At 40.9% G+C, this 20,919-nt stretch overlaps 1 protein-coding gene across 11 annotated transcripts in view; it reads left to right on the top strand.

Annotated features, from left to right (window-relative positions):
- The first annotated feature begins 13,370 nt into the window (after positions 1-13,370).
- LOC117233018 (sex determination protein fruitless) overlaps positions 13,371-20,919 on the top strand; it is a 70,012-nt gene continuing 62,463 nt past the window's right edge. For 3 of the 11 annotated variants that reach the window (XM_033492932.1, XM_033492922.1, XM_033492910.1), the window contains exons 1-3: positions 13,372-13,526; positions 16,802-17,355; positions 18,616-18,795. In XM_033492932.1, coding sequence (XP_033348823.1) covers positions 13,475-13,526; positions 16,802-17,355; positions 18,616-18,795 — 786 coding nt within the window. In that variant the 5' untranslated portion in view covers positions 13,372-13,474. The other 8 variants (XR_004493256.1, XR_004493255.1, XR_004493254.1 and 5 more) reach the window with 6 other exon arrangements.

The following is a 20,919-nucleotide window of genomic DNA, read 5'->3' as shown; positions in this document are numbered from 1 at the left end:
CGCGGGATGATTTAGCAGCGGTAGCGTGGCATGGCGTTGCTTGAAATCATTTATTTACATTGCCTTCCCATACATCCGCGTATACATATACGTAGGTCAAATGCGTGTACCATCGCTACGCTTAACTTGTTAGTTAGATAAAGAAGAAGAATGTAAGTAGCCGCGTAGCGAAGACACGGAACCTCAGGCTTGCGCGAACGAATTATTCGAGCCCGCCTTTGCCTCGCACACTTGCACGAATAAAGTAGTAGCGTTGAATAAAAGAGAGTTTTCTGGAAGCTGTTTGCTCGTGTTCGAACGAACCGTAATTGTGTGCGGGTCAAGTTCAATGCGTCATTATGAATGTTAAAGAACTGGCTACGTGAGCATTAGTCGTTAGATTTATATCAGTAGCGTAAAAACAACTAAATTGTTTATGAAACGCTGTTAGGATGTCGAAATTGCTTATTACGTGTAAGACTCAAACATACGAGTAAGAAATCTCATTACAAATAAACTATATAGTGTTCGGCATAATAGACAATGTCTCATTCATCTATTCTCGTTTATTTTATCTCAAAGGCAAAAAGGAATGCGGAGTAGGACGCTAGATGTTTCTTTTGAGCGTGACACAGCTTCTGGGAATTACTTGTAGTCAACAAAGCAGCGATATATTGTGCTTCAGAAGAGGGATTTTCATAGGTAAGAAACATTAGAAACAGGATGAAATTTACTCTAGCACTTTGCGTGCGTTTACACTCCATTTCGGTATGATATATTTAACCATGGAAATTCTTACAAAATACGATTCCGGGCTTAAACGTCGTTGTTATTTATTTCGAATCTATTCTATCAAATTTCAGTACTGCTTCGAATGTATTTGGTCTTGACACTCCATAGTCACAGTATCTCAACTCGATCCTACATTCAATTCCGTTGACCTAGATTAAACGCTAGTCGAAGTGGCAGATATTCATAGGCCATTCCCCGTTTCCCTCCAGCTATATCGCTGTTGAAAGAAACAGATACATCGACGTATGTTTTACAATTGCGAAACGTATCCTGCAACGCTCATCAGCGTGGCATAAATGCAAGGTGAAGCGAGATTTTCGATTAGGCTAATATGGATGCTGCGCGAGCAGAGAATTCCTTGTCGCAGGACTCGTAGCCGCTCCCACAGGGAGAAATAGAGACGGAGAAAGAGAGAGAAATTAAGAGAAGCGGAACAAGGGAGTGTGAAATAGTGGAATAGACCGGACTGCAAAAAGGAGATCAATGAATAATTTTGAAGTAGTGAACGGACGAAAAGCCATCGATTGAAATTTTCATCGTGCTTTCGCACGCGCATGTTCGTTCAATTATTTATTCACGGAATAACGAACGAACAAGCAGATAAGTCGGGTTGGCGAGCAAACGAACGAAGAAGCGAACGGCGTGTGGTTCGACGACGAAAGAAACTAAAATGGCAAGAAGGAAAGAGCGACGACACATTGAACGGTTTTCGGACGTTATGGAAAATTGCAGGCGAGGTTACGTCGTCGAAAGGTCTCGAGCTAATCCTGTCGAGTACCTCTGACGCGACGCGACGTTCGAACTCGGCGGAGAGATAACTTGGGATATAGCTAATTTCATATTTGGCGTTCACACGTCGAATTTAAACGAGCACACGTGGCCGCGTCGCGTCACGTTATTATTAGGTGTCTGCAGCTCGTATAAAGCGTAGCCAGTGGTTTCTAGTGAATTTCAGTCTGACATCCAGCCGTTTTGTGTTTTAATATCGCGGCGTTCACGTTCGCGTCACCGTGCCGCCCACGCTTTAAATTCATTTCACGAAGTGCAGCAGCGTCGGGTTTGAAAAAGGGCGACGCACATGTCGTTCTCGACGTTTCCAATGGCAGGTCGCGTTACACAAGCGCGTGGAATTACAATATCGGATTTCATTTTCCGTCATAGGACCGGAGATTTCTCGGAGAAAGAGCCGGCGGAATGCTTCCGAGTGAAATTCGCCGCGCGATGAACGGTTTTGCACGATCACCGCTCCTCTTGTCCTCCTTTGCAACAAGTATATTCTATACTAAGACCGGAGCACCCAGCTAGGATGATAGGCGTTTCCTTTAAGCAAAATATAGTTGGCTGAAGATGGTTTCAGAAACCGAAGTGAGCGATGTACCGTCTCGACGCGAGAATACGACGTTGTTTATCAAACCGTCTGGTCTCTTGGAACAGGAATTGGCTTCCAAATAATGATGAACTGCCGGCTTTTATTATTCTGGCTACGTATTTCTATAATAAGATTTCTCCATCCCGTTGAACCAGCGAAGAACGCGGTATAACATTACACGATATACTTTGGACATTCTAACAGCCTGTTCTTCGTTTTACCATCGGATCGATTCATTACGCATACTGTTCATAAGAAATAGAATTGTACTAGCAATGATATTCATCTAATTCAAGCTGACTCGACGCTCGGTCATCCTCGCTTTTCTGACTGTAAAAGAGAATTTTTATCAAGCCGCCCCGTTATTTGACTCTCCGTTTGAACACCGATACTGGACGCGCGAACGCGTGAACTTCGTATTAGAAATCCGCGCGTTCACGAAACAAGAAACGATAATAAAAGCAGACGAGTTCAGGCTGGAATCAACTGGTTGAATTCCGCAGGAATTTTCGAGGCTTCCCCAACAGGCAATAACGAGGATTCGGCCTCGTTTATCACCACTTGTAGCTCTACTCTGGCCGGCCGAACCGTTTTCTCTCGCTCGTGTTCGCAAAAGGAAGAAGGCGCGACTACTATCTCGTTCCTGCGACGATCGCTTGGTCGGGTTGCGACGCTACGTAACCCTCTTTCAGCCCTTTATTTTCAGGCCGTTTTCACACGTATCGCTACTACCACCATCGTCGCCACCGTCAGTATCTCTTTCTCCCTTTCACCATTTTTTCTTGCTCTATTTTCTCCGCTCTGTTCACTTTCCAGCGAATCGAGAACTCGACGACGAGCACGCACGCGCGCACGTTCATGGTCGTGTAAAAGCTATCCCATTCTCTTGCAACTATACGTGGAACTCCTGTTTTCCGATGCACGAAGCAGACGTTTGTCTGGCACGCGACTACTCGGCTTCTTCCACGTCCTCATTCTACTTTTGCTACGCCGACGCACAGCTGATTCTTCTTTCTCGGTTCTGGTCGGATAGTATCTTGTCCCTCGAGGGTAAAAGCCGACTGCGTCGCGGAAAGTCAATGAGACAGCTGTGGCTGTGACCAACTCCCTCAATGGCTGATTATAATAAACTCTGCCGATGGATCGTTTAGAAACCGGATTTATCTTCCCTTTTATCACGTACAATTACTCGATCGTGATCCTGGTCTCTTCATTGAATCCAGTTTTCCTTAGTTTATACGATAAAGACGTGCCTAACGGTGATGAGCGTTACTTTACCTCGGCAGGCTTTTCATCAGTCCTCGACACTGTAAGATACATCCCGCGATAAGAAGAAAGTTTACGGAGATAGCTGACGTATTAATTAGCCGGCGCGTATTAATCTTCGTCGAGTAATCGAAACAAGTAACGAACGTCGTGCCCGTCATCGCGGTACACTGGCGCGAAACTTTTAATATTTCATGGTGTCATTTCCTCCTTTTTACTCTTTTCTTTGTCCTTTTTCCTTCTTTTTTTTCCTTTTTATTGAAAACTCGTGCACAAGATGGACAATAACGCTGGGGCATCGATAGATTAACGACAAGATCGAATCCATCGTAACGTGGACGGGGAGTAACGCTGGGGAAAAGGAAATTAACAACTTCTCTTTTTCCTCGATCGTCAATTTTATTGCGACTTCTCGCCTCCACTCGGCAGGCAGATTCGTCCTGGCTAGATGATTGCATGGAATTTACTCGAAAGACCCAAGATATGCCCGATACACACAACGAAGAAGATGACGAAATGAGAGTGGTCGATAGTTGCACGACGCTCTTTCCAGTATTCCGTTTTCCTCATCCCCCTCAGCTCTTCTCCTTACTCCTTCGCGGAACTCACTCCAGTTTCCATGCGAACGACGGCCCCGTGCTTCGCTTTCTTCGCAGTTTAACGTAACATCTATACAAGTTCGTTGCGATACGTGTTCCAATGCAACCGTACAGCTACATTGTCGAAAGCAACAATGACGACGACTTGTTTTTCCTCCTTCGCGTCTCTGCTCTCTTTCAGTTTCTTTTTTCCCGCCGCTGTTCCTCTACGTTTCTAATACGACCAAATGGGCTACGTCCTTCGCATAGACGAGAGCGTTAAACAATGAAATCTCTCAATTATGGTAAACCGGTAAATTAGACGACAGATGGGTTTAATGACCGGACGTTGAAAGAAGTTTTGTTTGGTAGAGATCTAAGCCTTCTCGCACGATGAATTAATGTTATCAGCGAAGTTTAAGTCATCGCGAATTTACTGTCATTTGTATCATCTTCTTCTAATAAAGACGAAGTCTGCCATATTATTTTGACAGATAATTCCTTTCATCTTCAAGTAACTTGCGTAATTTTATGATGTACTTTGGGAATGATCGTAAAATTCGATTCTATAAAGTTTAAAGCAGATCTCATCGATGTAAAATACATATTCTCCCCCTTACGTCGGTGTAAATATTCAAAATTCTTTGATATGATTTGTGAGTCATTTCGTGGAATATCCATATGTTAATTTTGCAACGTTACCATACAGATTTTACACTCAAATTGCTTACATTTCTTTCATCGTTCATCATAACTTCGGTTTTGAAATGAAGACGACATTATATCTGAATATTCTGTATATCGTTACATCCTGTTTTGAATAATTCGTGATCTTCTGGCATTCTAGCATTTTTCAACGTCTACAGATATTTCGCAATTGACGATCCCTCGAAAGCACGTTTAGTAATTCTATCCTTCTATCATACTCGGTAGATACTCGTACTGACACTTTCGTAGTCATGATTTTTAATGCTTGCGATGGTAGAAAACATGCTATTAATAAAATCTTGTTATTAGTCGAAGAAAATACGAGGAGAAACGTTTCCTGAGGAAATATTTCTGATATATTCCGCGGAAGCTTGTTGTAGAAAGCAACTTCCACTAAAAGCCGCTTCAAATATTGCATAAAACTTTAATTTATTATTACGAGTGTAACGACAAGAAGAAAATAAAATCTCCATTTCTCGCTTCAGCGACGTACAAGCAGAAGCTTACAGCAGCTAAATTGGAATTTCGAACCATTTCAATCCACTCGAAACGATTCAAACTGTCTAACTGCTTTAATATTTTCTTTATTCCATCCTAGAAACAAAATATCTGTGGGGCAAATTGAAAAATCCCTTTGACCCTTTGCAGGAGTATATTTGTTCTCAGTCATTGAAACAATGAGCCACTCTAACTCAGCCTACCCAATCAACGCTCTGACGAAGGAACGTCGTACATCGATAAATATTTAAATATATCGTATATTAAGTTTAGAACAAATGCTATTCCTGGCTCGAAGAGGAAACTGAAATTGGTATAACAAGATGTCATCGGACGCTAACTGGAATATTCAACTCCATTCATCCCACGCACTGAATATAACGTAATATCACGATCATTTATTCTCATTTTTATCAAGCTTTCTCAACGATGAAACGTTGAATAGTTGTAAGACTTGAAAGCTTGCACGAGCTACATGAACATTTCCTCCTATTATATTATTACTGTTCATCCAGTACTAAATAATTCCAATCAGTATAGCAGCCATGTCTGAGCGCGATACGATGGTACGAGCGCGAAACAATCCAAAATGAAAGATAGCAAATTCTCGACAGAGTTTGTTTTCAGTCCTTTTTTTCTGTCCGCGAGCGCGATGTTTGTACGTTTGGATTTGGCAATCAGCGAATATTTGCAGATATTTCCCAAATTTATTAACGCACGCTTTTCGTGTCGAACGCAGTGAAAACATTTCGCATTTCGATAGTCCTTCGCGGTTCGGCTGCGTCGATAGCATCGTGTTGCGTTCGCGAAGGAGGTGCGGAGCACAGTGGCCAGAACGTTGTCCTCGCGAATTCATTTCCTCCGTTCCGAGGAAGGTCTTCAGATGTTCGATTCGATACGACGTTCCATTGAAAAAACGTGATTGGAATAAAATAGCGAATCGTTCGAATCTTCAGACAGAATAGGAGCAACAATAGCCGGCGTGTAGAGTCTTTTTCTTTACTTTTGTTCTTTTCTTTTTTACATCTTTTTGCGTCTTTGCCCTGATTGAATTTACAATTTTTGAGATGGAAAATTGCACACGAGCGATCGCGTGTATCACGGACCGGGGCGTCGATTCATCGCAGCCACGCAATTTGGCATAGCACGTGCTGTTAGCAAACCGACGCGACGGCTACAAATTGATGCCCTCTGGGCCCAATGTCGGTAAATTAATAGAGCCAGCGTTAAGTTCAATCGATGATGCGCAATAAATTGATGAAATCGTTATTGCACAGTCCGGTATTATTTAATCAGCGATGCACACTTCATTCAAGCACAATTTTCTGAATAACCGTGTATAACTAGATGCTCGAATAACACTCCGGAGCCTGGTCCGGCCATTGTTCATCGACGTCGATGATACACTGTAGGACGCTTCATGCTACCGCGCTTCGTTAATGACACCGACCCCCTCGGTGTATCGCGACGTCCCCGGAGAGACACTTGCGTCACAATCGTCCCCGCAGCGTCTTCGTTCGTCGGCTATTTTTTCTCCCCTTGCGATACGTCGAGCTTTTACCTTCTTCTAGTCGAGTTTTTCCACTTTATTGTCGTCCGAGTGCCAAATATGCGAAGCTGCCAGCAAACCGTACCGCGGAATCGTGCGATTCGAAATTGCCCCAAAAAAGGGAAGATGAATATTTCCCTTTCCTTTAGAACGGCATGGGAAAGATATGGCTACGTGACAATGATCAGAGAATTCCCTTTCGCGAGTTTCCTCTTCCATTTTTCTTGTTCAACACGAAACTTTCATGCGATCGCTCTGTGGCCTTTGTTCTTACGTCCGCATCTTGGACCTAGTTCCACGTTACACGTACTCGCTGGTCTTGATAAACTCGTAAGCGTGCGCGTGACAGGTAATAGGTAACAGTTATTCGCAACGGCTCGGTGAAAATCCCGGGAAGTTTATTAAAGGCCTGGCCTCTTGACGCGCACGGCAAACGAAAAGTTTCATTTGAGTATACGCGAGTCGGCGTACCACCTAAGTCTACAGTATTCTGCTTCTTTTAATTCCTCCTCTTCCACTCGTCTTTTGTCCACGATTTTTATCTCTCGAACCGGGGACATCGTTGTAATACAGTTAGTTAACGACCGTCTCCTCTCCGTATACTTCGACCGTATACTTCGAATAAGGAAAATCCAACGTCGCCTGGTTTTACCGAAACATTTGGAAGAAGGCACAATCCCACCGAGAAACCGGAGTAAATACTTTATTTCAATCTTTAGAGGCCCCGTGTCTCTTACCTAAAAGGGTAGTCACAATGCAATCTTTTCAATGAAGTACAGAGTACCCCTTCACAGACGTGCATTTAAGATCCGCGAATGTTTTGCAGAGGAGATGTAAACCGACCGTTATATTCGTTAATCCACTCTTGACGCAGTTAACGATCAGAGCGAGAGAGGGAGAGAATCCTTGGAAACAGTACAATGCGATCCAAGGCACGCCGTGAGACGCGCTCGGCCTTGATAGCTTTCGATGTAATCTGAAATTAATGCACGTTACGAGTTACGTGGTTGAAGCAGCGCATAAGCGTCACGAAGACTAAAAGAAATTTAAGATGCCACGGGACCCGGCCTGAATACAAATTAAACGCAGAGATGGTACACGTGGCCACGGTCCCTCAAAAATGGATAATACGCAAATTCCTTTCTCCGGTCACGCAAATCCAGCTAAGCTACGTTCTAAACTCTCGTCGAACGTTGTACTTCCCTTCGGACATACAGTCTCTTTTTGCAAATTAGAGCGAGTCCGACCGGATCATCCCGGTTGACATGGAACCGTTGTCCAGCGTGTGATCTCGAACTTGCACCGACACGACGTGACCTTACGACTTCCAATGGTCTTGTCGTTTCGAGGACACGCAAAACTCACATTCCTTTCAGCTGTTAACACGCGAGACTCACTTGTAACGATAAGTATATGCGATAATTCGCTAATCGTAAGCGATTTAAGATCATAGCGTTTGTTCTACGAATGTTTCGACGAAAGATGACGCGTTTAACAGCGGATCGTTTGTTAACGAGCTTTCAACATCTTCCTAACCCTGCGTCAATATTAGAGTAACGACGCGGCTCGTGAGCTGTCAGCTATTAGTAGTTAGTTACCATTCGCGTGCCGCCGCTGCTCGCCGTGGAAGATCCTCATTTAGGATGCGCCGTGTCCTTACGAGACTTACGACGTACACTCGCACTTGAACCGTTTGTCGACCAGAACACGCGGAGTGACTGCGATTCAATCGGAACATTACAACTAGGATTAGCGACACATTTTTAGAAACGCATATAAGTTCTCTCTTATGCGTAGGGTTATCGTGCTCGAGCACACGGAACGCATATGATTGCACCGATAGGATTACCGAGTCGCAGAACATTGGTTACGTTACGGTTGACAATACCTACGAATCGTGTAACGCACAGAGGGATCTCAGAAGCTTCGCTAGAAATACATGGAGCCGACCGTTGTAACATCCAGGTTCTTTCCCGTGGTGATCGTGTAACATGGTACCGATGGATAGGGTAGACATGGATCGAGCGATAATATCGGCTGCGTTTCGTTCGGCCACGAGCGTGCGAGGAACTCGAGGGCGAAAACCGCAGTCGAACCTCGGCGACGTTCTCAGTGGTCAACTTCGAACACAGATAGGACAGTGGCTCGGAGAGTAGCGAGAGCTTGTGGACGAAGATGAACAGGATACGCGCAGGCGGAATGGGGGTAAATAGACGAGCGGAGGAATAGAAGGAGAGGGTAAGAGAGGGTTAAACAGAAAGCGAGAGGAAAAGAGAAAGGGGAATAGGGTGAGAGGGTGAGAGGGTCGAAGGCGAGAAAGATAGAAGAGGGAGGCAGGCGCGTGAAGCGAGATAGAAGAGAAACAGATAGATTAATAGGGAGAGGGAGAACCGTGGCAGGTGCAGGAGAGGATTCGCGTACGGGCGGGTTAGTTGTGCGTACCAATCGCGGGTGCAGGGTACGTCCGCAGGCACGCAGGAGGAGGCGAAAACCGGGCACAGCCCCAGGAGCGGAGGGTCCCGGCGAACGGGGCAAAACCGCCCACGCTGCTTCCTGGGGACCGGCGCGCGTCTGCTCGCGCTGCGACGAGTGCAACGCATTGAGTACCGCGCGCGAAAACGGGCTTCAACGCGACTCGGTTGGGTGGTGGCCCGCTGTTCACTCGTCGGAGAGAAAACGCGAGACAAGGAGGTACGCGAGACAAGGAGGTACGCGAGGAGCGACAGGGATGAGAAGAAAAAGAGAGGGATGCGTGAAGGAGGAAGGGTGAAGAACGGAAGAGGAAGAGGAGGACAGTGGAGAAGGAAGAAGGGTGGCAGGGGTTGAGTCGGGGTAGGAGGTTAGCGGGGACGAGTGAGCTCTGGCGGAGGTTGGGCGACGGGGGTGGCGGCCGATTCTCGGTTGGTGGCGAAGGCTGAAGGGGAGAGAGAGGTGGCGGCGGTAGTGGCGGCGGCGGCGGCGGCGGCGGCGAACATAAAATCCCTCGCACATGCCTGGTGCATTCATTAGGGGGGATGTGTCCGTGCAGCGTACACGTCGACCTGCATCCACGCCACCCTCTCTCTCTCTCGGCGCCACCCCTGGCCTCAGTCGCGCTTCGCGGCCAACTTGGTACACACGCCACTTTGTTGTTTCTCCCTCTCGGAGTTTCGTCCGCATTTGTACGTCTTCGACGTCGCGTCGCGAGATAATCGTGCTACGCGAGAATATTTCGTTTCGATCTTGCCGTCGATCGTCGATTCAACGAGAAAAAGTAATCACCGACGGTCGTTATTAACACCACTCTCTCTCTGATTACGCCGTCTGTGTTTCTCGTTTTTACATATCGAAACTTCCTTTCCTGCCTTGTTTCTTCGTTCGTTCGATTTGACGCGGTTGCGATCATGAATGACGAACGTTTCATGAGTTGAAGATACCGTATAATATCTACTCGGTGTCGAACGATTATTACGAGTGCGTTCTTTCCGTTGGTAACTATCGTGTGCGCGAATGTACTGTCCATGAAGAAGGCAGAGATCGCAGTTCCATCGTGAAACGCAAAGGAAGCTTCCTGCTGATCGTTCCTTCCGTGAATGTGAAGAGGATCGTCTTCGTTCGTCACCAGGAAGGATTGTCCCCGTAAGATCGTCGCGGAAGATCTTCACGTAGGAGGATCAAAAGGGATCCTTCCTCTGAATCTGCATGGTGCGGCTACACGCCAGGCCGACAGGATTTCATGTTCACGAATTTCAGTAAACCAGGTAACGATGCGCCTAATCCGCCTTCACGGTATCGGCGCGTCGATTTTCAGATTTTCATTCGCGCGACACCCTCGCGTCGTTAGCTCTATCGAGAGAATACGTTCAATTTGCGCGCTCGGCTTTCCTCTGGCTGCACGCGGTGGTTCGCTTAGAGGGGAGGCCAGCTGTGGATTCGCGCCTATTCCGTGGCCCGCAAACAACCTACCAGAACCGGACCCATCGATCGCGAGATCTAGAGGCATGCGTCGCGTGTTCCTCTCTCTCTCACTTTGTCAATCTCCCTTCGAGAGACTAAGACGCAATCCACGTCGAGGCAAAAACGTTCAACTACCACCGATCAAATACGACGTTGATATTTCTTGTCGCACGACCGTTTAAACGCATTTGTTTGGCCAGTTTTTATCGACGCGCTAGCCTCGCTCGTTCGTTGATCCGCTGTTTTGACAGTTCGTTTTCTATTTTTACACGAGTCGATAATCGGATAGGAAAATAAGGGAAATGGTTGTACCGTTCAACGTAGAAAATATGCGGGATGTATCGAAACCGGGGGATCAGAATCCCTTGTTAAATTCCGTAACTGGTCGGAAAACTGTATAGTTTAGCGGATTTCGATAATATGCTCAGTAAACTAGACTGTATTTATTGGTTTACCGTCCGATTGAAACATAAACTCGCTCAGCGCGGACAAAAATACGCGGTAGCGCGATTGTCGATTCTCGAAAATATATTCGCCAACGAACGCGTGCGTGGCCTATTTCGTGACCATCGTATCGTTTCCATTGTTTCGCGAACAGTAAAACCAGGCGAAAGATGTTCCTTCACGCTGTAGGTGAGAACAAGAAAAATTTACGAGCGATGAAATTTCAATAAGCGAAACGAATATGCAAGTTAAAACGCGCGAAGACTGACTTTTGCTCAATAAAATGATAAAAAAATCTATTTTTTAAAATACGTAGCTTTATAGTAGCAAATAAAGGAAATCCAAAATTGTACGTAAGATAGACCATAAAATTAGCAATATAGTACGTATCGTATTTCATGTCGAAAAAATTACATATCAACTGAAACGAAGAAACGTTGTTTCTCAGTTTCTAGATACTTCAATTTAAGGTTTGTAATTAGCCGAAGTGCGCGACGAATAAATACGCAACTATGCAATTACTCATTATGTAGCTTACATCTAAAATTGCAATTTACGTAGTTGCGTAAGGTAATAAATATTAAATTTCGCAATTTTTCATAGGAGACAGCGGTAGAAAGGAAAGGAGAGAGGGAATAAAGAAACTCATTTCTTCCTCGAATCCAGAATTCGAAATACGTGAAATAATATTTCTGAATCGGGAATGTTCTTCGGCCCGTACAAACGAAACATTCCTTAAGATATAATTTAAAAACGACGTCCTACGGGCACGTGCTTTTACGAAAGTTTGTCATGCAAATTTCCTAGAAATATACTGGTCGTTTCACAATCGAAAAATAGGATTTGAGAGAAATAAAACCGAGCGAAATAAAAAAGACGAGCCGCATGTAGCTACGTTAGAATTTTCTCGGGATTATTTGCGCAATGTTTCTCCGGTAACGTTCTTTCCTTATGCAAATACAGAATGCCCTCCTTACATCGTGCACTTCGGTGGACAAATATTACAGTAACGGTATATCAAGATTAATTTTTAATCCTTCGCGATGAGCGGTGGGAAACGAACCATATTTTATCATGCGCGCATGTAGTTTTTCCGTGCATCGGGTTACTTACGCGTTGATTAAGAGAAAAATAAGATAAAAATAGAATTAGCAAAAAAAAAAGAGAGAAAAAGTAAAGAAAAGTAAGTACCATGAACCGATCGCGTTTCATAAACCGATGAACAGTTATCGTTCATTTTCTATAGCTTGATGCAGCAGACGATACTCCTATTAAAATGAACTGGTCGGAAGTTCGAGCATAATCAACGCCAAACAATGTGTTTACACTTTACCCTTCTGAAAAAGACGACGAGAGGGAACAGAAAGCAATTTCTCGCGTCTCTTTCTTACCGTACGTCTCTCGAACGTATCGTGACGTCGTGCAAGATGACGCATCGATATCGATCGAATCCTTCGATCGCAGAAAACCGAAGGAGTATGTGTTGCGTGAGAAAGAGAGAGGGAGAGAGAGACAGAGAGGAAAATGAATTCGCGGCATAACCACGACTTTCAATAGTCTCGTACTAGCGGCAATACTTGTGTAACGCGTAAGAACGTTTAATAAAGGCCCTGAAGTTTCTGCAGCAAAACGTCTCGATCTTTTCAAAATTACACGTTTAAAGCGTGCTATTTCTTCTCCTTCTAAGTCATACCACCGCATTGTCGCTAAGAAAACGTACGACCGAGCGCAGCAGCGTGCGTCTTTTATCGAGACAGCGTATTTTATGCGAACTTTCTTACCACTGCATTAAACTTTACTGCGCTATCGTGAATCCGTTGCGTTTTGTTCGAGCGTGAATTATGTATACCATCGTGTACGACGCTCCTTTCGTTGCGAGTTTTAGTCCGAACGATCGGACCAAGTACCGAACAAAAATCGAAGATACTTGAAGAACGATCGTGCACGTACATGTGTCGATCCATTAATTATTCATCATGACAAAGAGAAGAAAAGATAATTAGAAGTTTTATCGCGAAATGCCGCGCTAATAGTCTGTGTTGGGTAATTTACGAGGAATCGGCGCGCGCGCAGTTAACGCGCGAACATGAGCGCAGCGCGAGAAGATCGCGCAAGCCGCGTGGCACCGCTGCATTTCCGGTATGCACCGCGCGAAGATCGTCCCTGAAGATCTGCCAGCCGCACGGAAGACAGAAACATGTCTTTTTTTCTTCCTTTTTTTTTTTTTTTTTTTGCCGCGCGACTTCTCAACGCGCTAGGGCGAAAAACAGCGACGTATTCAGCCACAATACGTCACGATATACCTGCTTCCACTTGTTTTCCTCGTGGAACAATCAAGGCCATCGCGAGATAATTATGCAGATAACGGCGATGCTCGCCGATATCCCAGCTGTAGGAGGATCTACAGGTCCGTTCCTTGCTTTACTATTTTTCTCTCTGTATGTCTGTTCTTTAATATCGCCGATCTTTGCTCTTTCACACATACGCATACACATGATTCAGTGTTGAACATTCTTGTTGATTTTAACTTTTGCTGACGATCATGTAGACATGTCATATTTACATATGAAACATATGTATGTATATTACTTTAGAAGCAGATTCTTTTCTCGAACGGTATCTATAGACAACTCGCTCTAGGAACCGGTTCGCACAATTAATTGCGTAACCATTTAGTTGACCCAGGATGATGTTGTTAATGTCTAGTAAACGAGAAGGCTCTTTGTTAGCAATAGGTTTGCGTTCTTCGATGCGATAAAATCGGCTCCGACGCGATTAAAGAAGTCCGTGTAAACGCGCTAATAGCTAACTACTGCAGCCTTTCCAGTAGTTATTCATCGATGAAACGAGTAAATCCGACTTGATACCACCGGATACGATTACTCGTTCTCTCTTCTACTTCTTCTGTTTCCTTTAATTCTTTCGTTTGTACTATCTGCCATAGTTACCCGAACGAGGGTAAAGAGAAGGAAAAACTGAGGAAAAAAGATATATATATATATATATATATCGTGAGAAATTTTCTACGAGTACGCGAGACGGAACAAGAAATAGATTCGAGCAGCGAATCATTTAAAGTTTCTCCCTTCCGCAGAATACTTTCGAATTCACTATACGTCCTGATACGGTTAATAATATTCTTCCTTTCGCTTATTTACGGGACTCTCTTAAACAAGATGTTTTCATCGGGGTAATATCTGTTATAATTTACGACAACGCCTAGCCGCGAAGCGAAAGTACATCACGAAGCAAAACGCGAAGCAAACTTCTTTAAACGAAGTTAAGTTAAGTTTTAAATGTTTTCAGTCGGTGAATCAGTAAAAATATTGCGGCCCTAACGGCAGCATCTATTGTCTTCATTGCCAGGCCAATCGTTTAAAATCCTCAGAAACACACGAGCCCGAGATAAATTCAATTATATTCACTGTGTTATCCGCTTAATACACTGAATTCCTATTTGCCAACACGGCCGTATCTTCGTCGGGGACAAGCAGACGAATAGTAATTTTGCGCAGTGCCAATCAAAGTGCGGATTAAATCTGTTAATGGTCGGGCAAAGCTTGTAAATCCATATTCGGAAACCGATTAAGGAGATTTTCCAATTTTCCCGCTACCTATTGATTTTGAATGGTTAACGCGATTATCGTTCGGCTCGAAATTAATATCAGAAAGCTTACGATTTGCGCGAATTACCGTTTAGTGGAGTCAAATGAAGTCGATCGACTCCTTTACATTGCATGATTTTCCGTGAAATGTAATCCCCTCTCGTATAACGTAGCGCAAATACGTCCGTTTAACTAATGGGCCAGCAGAAAAAGAAGCGTGCTTATGAAAAAAAGAATAGCAACATTTTCGTGTTCATCAATCGTGTTCTATTCGCGGAAGTAGTTACGTGATAATAACTGTGCAAACAAATTTTTAGATTAGATTTCGATTTTTAAGGAGGGTGGGATTTGTTCAAGAATGAAACGGATTTTAAGATTTTCTTTTTATAGCATCTGGTTCAAGGATCTATGAATTTTACATGCATTACGTGCATTACAATATCGTAACAGGGTATAAGTTTGCCACGTTTCACGGGAAGTCGAATTTCCGTGTAACACTTTCAAAAGTATCACACGATGTATCTAAACGTTTTTGTAAAAAATGCTTTATAAAAAGTAAAACAAAAGTTACTTTTTTGTTTTTGAATTTCTCATAGAAAGAGAAATTAATTTTTACTATGATAATGGTTTTCAATCACATGATTAGCTTTGTAAAATGAATAGGAGTTGTTTCGTTTATTCTGATTATTATGGAAACATTTTAAGCTCTTAAACTTTCACGCTATATATGACGATTGAAATCATTTATATTTGTGATAGTACTATGATAAGAATTTTGTTGACAAGAGAAAAGAGTCTATTGAACAAAGGGTAAGTTCTGCTAAAATAAGGCGTTTCAAGCTGTCAATAAGATAAATGTGTTTATCTCGATATTCGTTTAGTAAAAGTAGTTGAATTGGGAATTTGTTTACTTTTTTTTAACTTTTAACGTTCACGTATTCTATAATTTATACATTTCGACAGTAATTTTATTTGGGTAAATTATGCATCGCGTGTTATTTCCATTTTGGCTTTATAATCGTATTATTATTATTATTATTATTATATCGTATTGTATACGAACGTTGAAAACGGAAAAATAAACTTTTGCATAATGATATTTTAATATAAGTCATTGTTTTCTACTTTTCGAAAAACAGATAATATTTTTATTAGTTTGTCGTTGCATCTTAGACTGAAATTAGCATTATTGGAAATATCTATACAAAAGTATGTAAATATAAAGTGAAACAAACGTTCAATTAAACTGAAATTATCGAGAGAAGTCGTATTACGTGACTAGCAACGTTTGAATTCGAGCGCCCTTCGCGCCATTCCCCCCGGCAGATGCACGAAGGTCAAAAGTATTTTAAAAATAAGGCCGTAGGCATTGGCAGATTGGTATGGTAGTGGACGTTAAGGGTCGGGTGGCGTTGTAATGGCAAAAAGTTTGCGAAAGGTGAGTAATCATCGGGACGATAAACAAACTCGGGTCGTTAGTGTATACGATGCGTTAGTTAGCTGGCGCTGGGTTTAGGTAAATAAAGCCGCGTGTGAAGCGTGTTTGAATGGTTAGAAATCGTGCATCAACAAATCGAGTTTTCGCGAGAAGGCTCGTGGTTAGACGAGTACGGCCGACAATGGCGCCCAAGCCTCGCGAATATTGACATTGCCGAAAACATTATCTTCGAATATAGGATATTATCATATCCGTGGGTGACACATACTGCGTCGCAATTAATACTCTAACCTTCTTTTAATTCGCGCTACATTTGTCGAAGTGAAATCGCGAACGCTGTTATTTTTCGGTTACTGAGGTTATGCGAAAAAATGTTTTTGGTACGTATAGTAGCGACGCGTGAACCCTGAAGGGTTTTACAGTTATACTGCAATGTGGCACATTTGCAGAAGCACGGAGGAAGTTGTGTGGGTCTAGAGTTGCGATATAATCTCTGAGGAGATATCGTCAGGCCGATATAGGAGAGTGTGCGTGAAGAAGGCGTGTGAGTTAACGTTTTAAGGGTTAGGGAGTCATTCTGTAGTCAGGGTGATCAAAGTCTCTAGTGTGGACAGTTCAGGGCAGCTAGTTTGGTTGTAGGGTTGGGATTGGAGATAGACAAGATGGACCAACAGTATTGCCTACGGTGGAACAATCATCCAGCCAACCTCACAGACGTTCTCAGCTCCTTGCTTGCCAGAGAGGCACTCTGCGACGTTACCCTGGCGTGTGTTGGAGAGACATTCAAGGCACACCAGACGATACTCTCTGCATGCAGTCCATATTTCGAGAGCATTTTCCTCCAGAATACCCATCCCCATCCAATTATATTCCTGAAGGATGTCAATGAAACGGAAATGAAGGCATTGCTGCACTTTATGTATAAGGGAGAAGTTAACGTTAGTCAGCATCTGCTACCGATGTTCCTTAAAACAGCTGAGGCGTTACAGATTAGAGGCCTCACTGATAATAGTGTAAATAACAAGGCAGAAGAGAAAAGTCCATCGCCAGAACCAGAATCACAATCTGGTGTTAGGCATACTGAATCGCCTAACCTTCAGCCTCTTCCTGAAAAGAGGAAACGAAAGGCCTCGGGCAGCTATGATGTTTCCCTTAGTGGTCCACCCAGTGAACGGTTCATGTCAGATTCTCAGGTACGTAATTTTAAATATTCTATATCGATGTTATTAGTTTATGCATGTAAGTATCATGAGAGTTATGTTTTTACTCTTAAATAATTCAAAAACCATACATTTTTCCTCTGTCATAATTTGTGTTATTATTGTTTTCATTTTCGAGTTCATAATAAGCAATTATTTAATAAAATGTCTACAACAACAGTATAACAGAATAAAAATAGTGAAATAGAATAATTCATTCCTTTTAATCGTGTCAAAAATATTTCTTTATAAGAAACTTTAAATTCTTTTCTATTTTTCTATTCTTTCATATTTTTTTGCAATATGTATTCAAAATATGTGTACAAAATTTGTCAATATTTTTCTGTAAACATAATAACAATTATGAAGTAGGTCACTTTCTTTTAATTTGTATCAGTTTTAAGATTTTTATGTACTCCGATAACTATAAGTACTAGCTATTCCATTTCTAGATAATCTGTATCCTATTTACAATGCTTGAGAAATAAATTATGATAAAACAAGAAGAAAATTATGTCTCAGTATAAAAAAAAGTAAACAGAAATTTCAATAGTGGTGAAATAATGATATATATTGTGTATTTTTGAAAATGGAGTACATAAAATATGTGTTTTGTTTTCTTTATTGTACGTTTATTTTATTATCTAATTGCCGCATTTTTTATATTATATGCAAGTTTATGTTGCAGTATTGGTTTCATGTAAATCTATCGCTTTTAAATAAATCGTTTTCAAAACATATGCTCCCGCGAAGTTGCGCGCGTGCGTTGTGCATGCATGCGTACACGTATACATGTGTAGTCACGTGTGTATGCTCAAAATTTTCTTACAGGTAGCGCCTAAAATTCGAAGATAATGATCGCACTTTATTATCATGAAATTATATATCTATATGATTGGACAGCTTTCCAAATATCTGTACTTGTAACCTTGAGGTATATAGCAAATGCTGATCTTAAAATATCATTTCCGTCACAGACTAATCCTTTAGAATTAATGATGTTTTGGATAATTCCTCTCTTTAAGTAACTGTTCTGCATATTTTAATTTTGATAGAAATTTTCTAAATAATGTACAATAAAGAAAATCAAAATTTTAGTCAATCAAAAGAACCTTTTTTTTATATTATAAAAAAGAAGTTTCCTTTATGTTGTAAATTTAAATATGCTAGATACAAGTATTATTACAACAATTATAAATAATTTTATTTGTAATGCTTCTAAAGTGCATAATTTTGTAATTTATTATTTTTCAGGCATCATCACAATGTAGTTACAAATCAAGCCCTCCCGTGATTCCAAAGTTAAATAATGCCATGGGAGGTGATATGGAAGATGGTGGTCGACCTATGTCTCCTGCGTCACAGCCACAACCTTCGATCAAGCAAGAGTTAGATCATCATTTGCCAGACTTCCATGACAACATTTCCCTCCCAGTAAGTACCCTTCAGTTTTTTTTTTTTATTAGTATGTTTTAAATATTTATGAGAAAGAGTTACAACATGCATGTAGTGTAATTGATAGCATGTAAATAGTTAACAATATGTAGTTATATGCTTCCTGTAATGTGAAATTCATATAGTAAGTTGTAACATTTCTTTTTCTATGATTGCTGTATTATATTAGATTACTTATTAATTCAAAAAATAAATAACTTTTAACTATTCAATAGAATATTTAAATTCGTCCATATAGTTTTAATAAAAGTTGCTATGATCATTTATAATATTAAATATATATAACAAATCAATTATTCTTTTTCCATATTTATAGTTAAAAGTTGCTTTAATGTAGTGTAAATTTTGATATTTTATGCATTGTAATGGAATTAATCTTTTATATTACGTATTGCTTTTATTTCAGAATGTTATTTTATTCTATTTTATCGTTGTATTGTGTAACCAAATTGTATTTTAAAAAAAAACTTTAACACACACATGCATAGCTTGTAAGCTATTCGTGAAATTATACAATATGTCGAGTAGATTGTACAAAAAATGTGAAGTTTCGTTACTGTTCCTGTAATCAATGATTTTCTACTATTTTCCTACAACTACTCAGTCCAAACAAACATGGGAAGGAAGGGATATTTAAATAGAGATACGAAATTGGCTTCTTATGTGCTAAAAGACAAAATCAAAGATGTGTTGATTAAACACATATCCTTTCCTTCTCTGTTGACAGACTAGTGTGGAGTGGGAGGTTCAAAGAGATGGGAAGAGTGACGAAACTATGGATGTACAGAACATGACCCAAAATCAACAAGATCCTGCTGTGATACAAGTTTCTCGCGAAAGCACTATCATGGCTGGAGGTTCTATGTCTATCAATATGTCAGGGACTGCATTTAATAATCCTTACAAAGCTTCACAGAATCAATCTATATCTTTAAAGTCTAATTCGCACAAGAGTAACAACATCGAATTCAATTCTTTATTTGGTTCACTTCCTGAAAGTAATGCCAGTGGTAAAAAGTTTAACAGTAATAATGATGTAAATAGATCAATAATTGTAAATCCACAGCCAAGCATGTCAGTAACTCAATCAAGTTTATGTAACATTTCACAACGTTCTATTACTCAAAGTAGAAAGGCTGGTAGATTCAAAATTGGGTGGTTAGATATGTACTCTTGGCTTGAATATGACGAAAGAACGAATCTTATGTTTTGTAAATATTGTAGAAAATGGAGTGATTCAATTCCCGAAATACGTACTTCATTTGCTGCTGGGAATGGTAATTTTAGACTCGAGATTGTCAATCATCATGATAAGTGCAAGGCTCATAATTTGTGTGTAGCTAAAGAAAGCAAAGCAAAAGAAAATTATTCTTACATCATGGAAACCTGTTGATTTTTCATTATAATTGTATCTTAATAACAGCTGATTTTTGATTAATTTTGCTCAATTAAGATTCAATCTAATTTCAGTCATTAACAAAATATTTTGATTACGCAAAAGAAGGTTCGATGAATGCTATAAAAAACTTTCAACATTTTTTTACTTCCTATTATTATAAGGCCTATATCTTTATATATGTCTGCAATTATTTAAGGCTGTACAAACTTTACCACCCATACCACATTTTGATAAAATTTAATTGTGTTATTTATTTGCTCTTAAAAACATGTTCATGCCATAATACATATTTTGAAAGCAGTTCAAAAGGATATATATCCTTCCTTATATTATACTCAGTTTTACTAAACCATTAAACTGTCTATGCAATTTTGGGTGAGTGAACGTAAATTACGAAGTTTGCCTTCTTTCAATATATATATATATAGTTTCAATATAGTTTTAAAACTGACATTTTTTACACGATCTATCTCTTTTATAAAATCTTTGTAATTAATTGTTGTTGAAACGAACTAAATTTAAATAATGATGTGTTTAATATTTCGTGCTATACATATATTTTCAATTGAGTTGAGAATTTTAGCTCTTATTACGATATTTTTAAATATCTTATATTTGTATAATTAAGGCTGTTATTTTTTCATGGTTAATTAGTCATTATAAAATTGTTTGATTCATGTAAAATCCTTTTTTAAAATTTTATG

Source organism: Bombus vosnesenskii, unplaced genomic scaffold, assembly GCF_011952255.1.
Source record: "Bombus vosnesenskii isolate JDL3184/JDL3185 unplaced genomic scaffold, Bvos_JDL3184-5_v1.1 scf7180000013263, whole genome shotgun sequence".
In the NCBI taxonomy this organism is placed as follows: domain Eukaryota; kingdom Metazoa; phylum Arthropoda; class Insecta; order Hymenoptera; family Apidae; genus Bombus; species Bombus vosnesenskii.
This window is presented reverse-complemented; position numbering and strand designations above follow the sequence as displayed.